The following is a 7046-nucleotide window of genomic DNA, read 5'->3' as shown; positions in this document are numbered from 1 at the left end:
TTCCCTTTTTTCTAAGTTATATTTTCACTAAGACATGTGCTCTTCTATCAAAGTATTAAAGTGAGTAGTTCTAATAGTTTTAATAGTAGTTCTAATAGTACAAAGTATTAAAGTGAGTAGTTCTAATAGTGAGTAGTTCTAATATCCACAGTAGTCACTTGCCACACAGGACGCATATGGCAAATGATTCTTGTGGGTATGTTAGAAAAGTAAATATAGGTGTGCGTATATGTGTATGTGTGTATATATATATCTATGTATATACATATATGAGTGTATGTATATTTGTGTGTGTGTGTATACACATATATCCTCCAGTGAAATTGATTCTAAGGTCAAAACGTCATTTTTGCTATACTTTTCCAACCTTAAGCCCCTGGAGGTAGCTCTCTCAAAAGGGAGGCCTGATACTACTGGAATGTGATGTCATTTTTACTATAATAATCTTCTTCCTTAAATCATTAAAGTACATTCTTTCTGGACTGAGGCATTGATAACAATTCCCCATCAGAGAAAAAGAAGCATGTTGAACATGATCTTCAGCAGTCTAGGAAAAGCTGCTCCTCATGTCCCTCCAGCATGCCCTTCCTACTTCTCAGGTTGAGAGTTATAGCTGCTAAAAGCCTGTCCCACTGAGACAGAATTGCATATCTTTTAATTTTCTAATATGCCGACCACACTATATGGCAGGTGCACTGCAGAATAAAAGCTGGCTTTTACTTTCATATATGTACATATATTAGAGGAATCTATCAACGAAGCATAAGTTTATTCAAAGTCATTGAGATTCTGGTGAACAGAGACTGAATTTAAATATTATAGCAGCTGTCAGGCCTTTGAGGCATTAAAGGACTGTACTTTTTGAGGCTCTGACCAAATTTCCCACTTTATTTCAGTTACAAAATTTCCTTATGACATAACTCTGCAAACTGACCTCCTAGTTGGAGGAGGAGCTCAATAACCTAAATGCCTAACAACAAGTTTTCTTAAGGTTTTCCTAAAGCACAGAACAATTAATTTGGGGATTCCTGTACCTACTGTCAAACCTAATGAAAAACGGACATCGGGTAAAAACGAAATTTGATGAACAAACCCCTCACAGAATATGGTAGGTTCCTTTGGGGTATCTATCCAATCCATGATCCTCCTCTTATATGACAACTGCATTCCTCTGTAGGGGCAGGCCCTGGACCCAAATCACTCCTGTGCAAATCAACCTTCCCTTCCCAGTCCATGTTGAGGATATTGGGGTAGAATATCACACAAATGGGATGACTAGAGCCTTTCTCTCTAGAACTTAGAGCTTAAAGCCAGTAGCCAGTGTCTCCTTGTCATGTGAATTGACAGGTGATGGACTCCTCATTGATCTTATGCAGTGAACACCCACTAGCTTTTCTCTGCTCAAACACCACTCCCTCCTTTTCTGTTACCAGTATAACCATCCTCAATTAGTAGGTACATGCATGTGTATATGTATGAGTGCTGGGGGGAGGCTGATCATAAGTGATATTTGACACAGTTAGCCATTGTTATGACAAAGGCACTGATGAATCAGAACAGACACTGGGCTTAACATCAAGCCACTGATCATTGACTATTATCTCTGGGGTTAACAGCATCTTCTCCCAGACTCAGGGATTATCATATGATCCAGGCCTGCCTAATAGGGGCAGTGCTCTCCTGGGCTTCAGAGATTGGCTCAGGTATGGGGACATGACACAGGCTGGTGGAGAAGAGCCAATCAAGAATGAGAGAAATAAAACAGATTTTTAAAAATGAAAAAAAAAAAAAAAAAGGGTTATAAGGTCTCCAAGAAAAAAGGAGATAAGAGCTGCTGGGTTTCTAAGGACTTTCTTTTGTGCTGGTATCCGAAGAGTCTGCCCCTGAAGGATTTGTATCACTCATCTGAAAAAGTATTAATTAGACTCTATATATGCGAGTCAATATAGAGTGAATCCCAGAGCAAAAGGCACGCATATAAGTGTGTGAGCACACTGGTGTGCTGCTAGTGAGCTGCAGGACCGCGCAAGAGAAGCTGAGAGAGTGTTGCACGGGAGCATGCCTGGGTTCTGCAGACCTAGAGGTTGTATTGATCCCCTCTACAAAGCCACCCCCATTCCCTTTTGTTCCAATAAGCTCACAGATCAGTGAGAACTGCAGGAACCAAAACATATATGGACAACCTAATGAACAGTTGAGCAAAAAGATCTGTGGCCAAAAGAAGGAGTCTATAAAGAAATAAAGATCAGTTCTGCCTGGAGATAAACCCCAACCGTGTAAGGGAAACAGAGAGCAAACAGGAAAGAAGGGCACAGAGAGCCAGGAACTTTCTCACCAGGAGAAAAGCGGGTGAAGGAGAGCAGTTGAGGGAATCACGTTTAAATAACATGGTAATAATTAGCTCAATTTATCTCCGTACCTCCAAAGCGAGCTCTCGGTGATGCTCCCCAGGTTATAGTCATAGAGCTTTGTCAAAATGAGAATCACCTGAAAGCAAAAGAAGACATCATGGTTAGTCTCAAACAATTACAATCTCATAGAGCTGAAATGGCCCAAGGGAGGGCTTAGGATTCCTTTAATGGGCGCTTAACATAATTGAATGAATTGTTACAGCTTTCGCTTACTCTGACTGAGGCAGGGTTTGCCAGTGCCTTCCATGAAACCTCTCAAGCCTGATCCCCTCCCCAAAGTTCTCCCTTTCACCCCCACAGCAAGTGTCACCTGCCATCCCAGGCATTGCTTACCCTGTGGGCTTAACACCTTCAGGGAAAACTCATGGAGCTGTCAAACACGCACCCTGCAAGGTAACCACTGAGCAGATGGCTGGGAGGGAGGAAGGGCAGTGATGTATAGCCAGCCCTCGAAGCTGTGCCATGCCAGGCAAGTTACTTAGCTTCTCTGAACCTCAATATGCTGTCTCCAAGAAAGAGTTGCTGTGAGAAGTTAAATTAGGTAATAAATGCAAATTATCCTAATTTAGCATGGAAGTTCTTAATGGTTAGTCCTTCCCTTTTTCTTTCCTCTGCAACTCCTCCTTTGATTTTAACCTATTACTATTGTCTGCTTCACTCAGAGGAACCCCAACTATTCAGTTCATTCTTCTAGAACTCAAAAACACTTATTAAGCATTTATTAAGAACCCAGGATTTCGCCTGAGGCCAGAAGAGAACATAACTACAGATGAGGCCTGGGAGTCTGTGATCCAGGTAGGACAGGTGGCACTCGCTGAAAAAAGCTAAGGCGATAGAGAGCTCTCTACCCCTTACCACTGAAACTCATGCCCATCATGGCAACTTAAAAGGCCGCTTCTTTCGCAGTGATGAACAGGGCCCACCTGGTTACACACAGTACATGAGCACCAGGACATGGGAAGGTTTGACAGAGCAGCATGTCCCTGAGCACTGATGTCCTTCCTCACCCTTACTTGTCGTTCTTCCATGAGGAAAGGAACCTAAGAGGTCTGCTCCGTTTCTGTTGAGGTTCATATTTCTCTCCTGATACTCGCAGCCTAGAATATTTGTCCCAGTCCTGCTGTTTTGGACTCAGCAGAAAAATGTAGACATCGATTTCCAGGATTTTGTCTGAAGGCCAAGTGGATAAGTTCTAGCCCCAGTGAGCACAGAACATCCTAACCTTGAATTCCAAGACAGCAAGCTGCCAAGAGTGCCAAATCCTTCTGAGTTCCACTCTGCTAGCACGGGGCTGGATTTACTGAAGGCACAGGCATCAGTGAGCAGATCTCAAACACTTCTTTCACAGCCAATGAACCAGAACTCCATGCACAACCACAACCTTAGGTTTGTTCCAAGTTCAAGGGAATGTAGAACCATAGTAACACAAAGACAGGCAGAGATCTGGGACCTGTGCTCTAAGGCCACCACTCTCCTAAACCACTGCCCAGGCTTCCTTCAAGGATGTGTTCAAAACTTGCTTCTTTAGCAAAATGAGAGCGTGTGTGAGGTGCTGGGCACCCCATGGGCACATCAGATGGCATGCCTATGGTGGGGGCATATGCTTAACAGGTCTGTGTGCCAATTAAGTCTCTCTAAGTGCTAAATTTCAATCACCACCATCCCAGGAATGCTGATCGGCAGCAGCAGGGTGGCTGTTTGTTTGAAGACACAGAGTGATGTTGCTGCTTCACCTCGGTACAATTTTTCCGAACAGGCCTATAAATCCCCCATGGAGAAAATGTGAGTAGTGCGGGTGTAAAGCATTTCTAGGTAGTTTCTCTCTTGATACAATACGGCAGCAAACTAAACAATGAAGTTCAGCTGACCACAGGCTGGGTCTCCCAGCCATCTGATGAGGAAATTCAGAGGAACCTCAGAGAAGGAACCCTTTAACCCAGCGTGTAATGGTGTGGAGCCCCTCATGCAGTGCTCGGCAATTGTTTAAGCAAGTCACAGGCAGTTGGACAGCGAGGTACAAATCCACTCTCTGACTCTTCTTGCTGGGCCAGTAAAACGAAAATGCCGGTGATACACTCAGGCAGTTTATCAATACACCACCAGAAGAAGTGTCCTTTATGGCATTTGAAAGCATATCTGCTTGAATCAATCTAATCTTTCTGTTTTTGCAACCATCACAGTAAGAAAGGAGGGAAAACTGCTAACTTTTAGTTATGATTTCAACTGATTATTTGAAATCTCTCTTCCACTTTACTTCCCCTTTACTGTCCATGTGTCATTATATTATATCTGTTTTGCTGTTGTTTGTTTTTCTGTTCTGGTTAATTAACAGAATTAGCACCTGTTAAAGTGGCCATGGCCAAAACCACCACCATTAGAAAAAAGGAAAATGTAATTGCCTGCCTATGCTGGTCCTTTTGTATACAATCTTTTGTGTATTTTTCAAGCTTAAAAAAAATGAATGGAATTCCTTAATCAAATGAAATGCGTACTTAAATATATATAAATGATAATTTATTTTTATTCATTCAGTAAACCATTTTCATGTATAGAGTTAATTCTCTAAGTACAAGTACATAGCATTGTCCAAGTATATAGTGTTTAATTATAAATCCAATCAATGAGAGCAAGGCTATTTAGATGAATACACACTCACACAAAATGGAATATCCATCAGCATACCACTACATGGTACCAAAATATCCCGTATTCAAAACATTAAGTGGAACATATGGTAATAATATTTGGGGATTCTTCTAATATTTGGGGATTCGTCTATAAATTTTAGGATACCTTCTTTGACTAACGACAGTCCAAATATCTATTACTTGAAAATTTCTACCGACTTCGTGCCTCATCTCTCTCACTGCCCAGTTATTTCTGGGATTTTCCACAGCGACATGTCTAAGTACCCCCAACCAGCCTAGGAGCCAATGCCCCCATATGCCACCTGTCCTGTATTTTTGCTGTGGCTCCCTCCTGCCATTTCCATTGCTTACAAAGCTTCTGGGGAGAACGACGCTTTGTCCATACTTATAAGAAACATGCTCACTCACCAAGCTGCTATTCTCAAATCATCCATTCATTAAAAAGTGCGAGGGCACCAGAAACAGTGTTCTGTGTAGGGATAAGTGAGGGTCTTCAAGGGAGTGACCACAGGTGCCCTTCCCAGAGTTGTGTCCAGTTTTTTCCACCTGAGCTCACCAAACTACTATTCCTTTTCCAAGGTCTATCTTCCAAAACTCCTACTGAATAATTCCACCAACTCCATCCTCTTCCCCGTCACCTCTGTACAAAGCTATTAAGAAACCACTACATAAAGAAAGTGTGGTATTACATTTAATATACAGTGAAATATTATTCAGCTATAAAAAAAAAGGAAATCCTGCCATTTGCAACAAGATGGGTGACACTGGAGGGCGTTTTGCTAAGTGAAATAAGCCAGATAAAGATAAATACTATGTAGTATTACTTATATATGGAATCTTAAAACAATAACAACAAAAAATTTCATAGAAACGGAGTAGAATGGTGGTTGACAGGGGATGGAGGAAGGGTAAATGGGGAGATATAGGTCAAAGGGTATAAACCTTCAGTTATAAAAAGAGTAAGTTCTGAAAATCTAATGTATATCATGGTGATATAGTTAACAATATGATACTGTATACTTGAAAAGTACTGAGAGTAGATCTTAAGCATTTCAACCAAAAACAAAACAAAACAAAAATGCAATAACAAAACAATAAACAGAGATGATGAATGTGTTAGTTATCTTGATCATGACAATTATTCCACAATGTATATGTGTATCAAATCATCACATTGTACAGTTTAAGTATATACAATTATCTTTATCAATTATTCCTTAATAAAGTTGAAAAAAAGAAAAGAAACCATCACAGAGAACCCTGATGGGGTAGAAAATGCCAATCTACTCCTCCCGTCTTTTATCCTCATCTTCTTTTGTACTTGGTTAGGAATCAGAAGCATTCGTAGAGATAAATGGAGACTCTAGTAGACACTAGTATGTAGATGACTAAGAAGAGTATTCTACTGTAAAATAACAAAATCCAGTCACAAATGTTCTGTTTCAAACAGCAGGGCAAGCCTTATTTCCAGGAATTCATTAGAATAAATTAGCATGGCAGCAGGCTAAGTTAATACCTCCGCAGTCTCCATTATGCCAAGTCTTTAGATAAGTGACACCTTTGAATGTGACAGCATGCTTTTTTAATTAATATAAAAATATAGTTTAAAAACAACACTGCAAACATTTAAGAAACCCCCAAAACACCTCCTGGTAACCTGATTCTACAAAGCATACTTTTGAAAACATCTGTATTAATTGCTAGACTGTAAGAACCAAAATTCTAGAATCTCCAAGTAATAGTGGAGCCATTCTCCATTTATTTTAAAACAAACAAACAAACAAACAAAACATAATGTTTGACCCTTTCTGTGATAACTTAAAAAATGCACCCCAGAAGAATGGGTGCTGGATGTTGGGGGAGTCAACCCTTACCCCTTAAGAAGGAAAGAACATGCATATTTCGCCTATGAAGGTCTCCTATGTCATTTGCTTAGCAGTAGCAATCTGGTTGGAAGCAAAGAATTAAGGAGAATCTTTCTTGAAGA

The 7046-nt window shown here is 40.6% G+C and overlaps 1 protein-coding gene across 6 annotated transcripts in view; it reads right to left on the bottom strand.

The window, feature by feature from the left end:
• SORCS1 (sortilin related VPS10 domain containing receptor 1) overlaps positions 1-7046 on the bottom strand; it is a 461149-nt gene that overhangs the window by 283141 nt on the left and 170962 nt on the right. For all 6 annotated transcript variants that reach the window (XM_006920877.1, XM_006920876.1, XM_006920874.1 and 3 more), the window contains exon 2: positions 2420-2487. In XM_006920877.1, the coding sequence (XP_006920939.1) occupies positions 2420-2487 (68 nt within the window). The remainder of the gene's footprint in view (positions 1-2419; positions 2488-7046) is intronic.

Source organism: Pteropus alecto, unplaced genomic scaffold, assembly GCF_000325575.1.
Source record: "Pteropus alecto unplaced genomic scaffold, ASM32557v1 scaffold177, whole genome shotgun sequence".
In the NCBI taxonomy this organism is placed as follows: Eukaryota; Metazoa; Chordata; class Mammalia; order Chiroptera; family Pteropodidae; genus Pteropus; species Pteropus alecto.
Note: the sequence above shows the minus strand (reverse complement) of the source record. Positions and strands in the feature narration are given on the sequence as shown.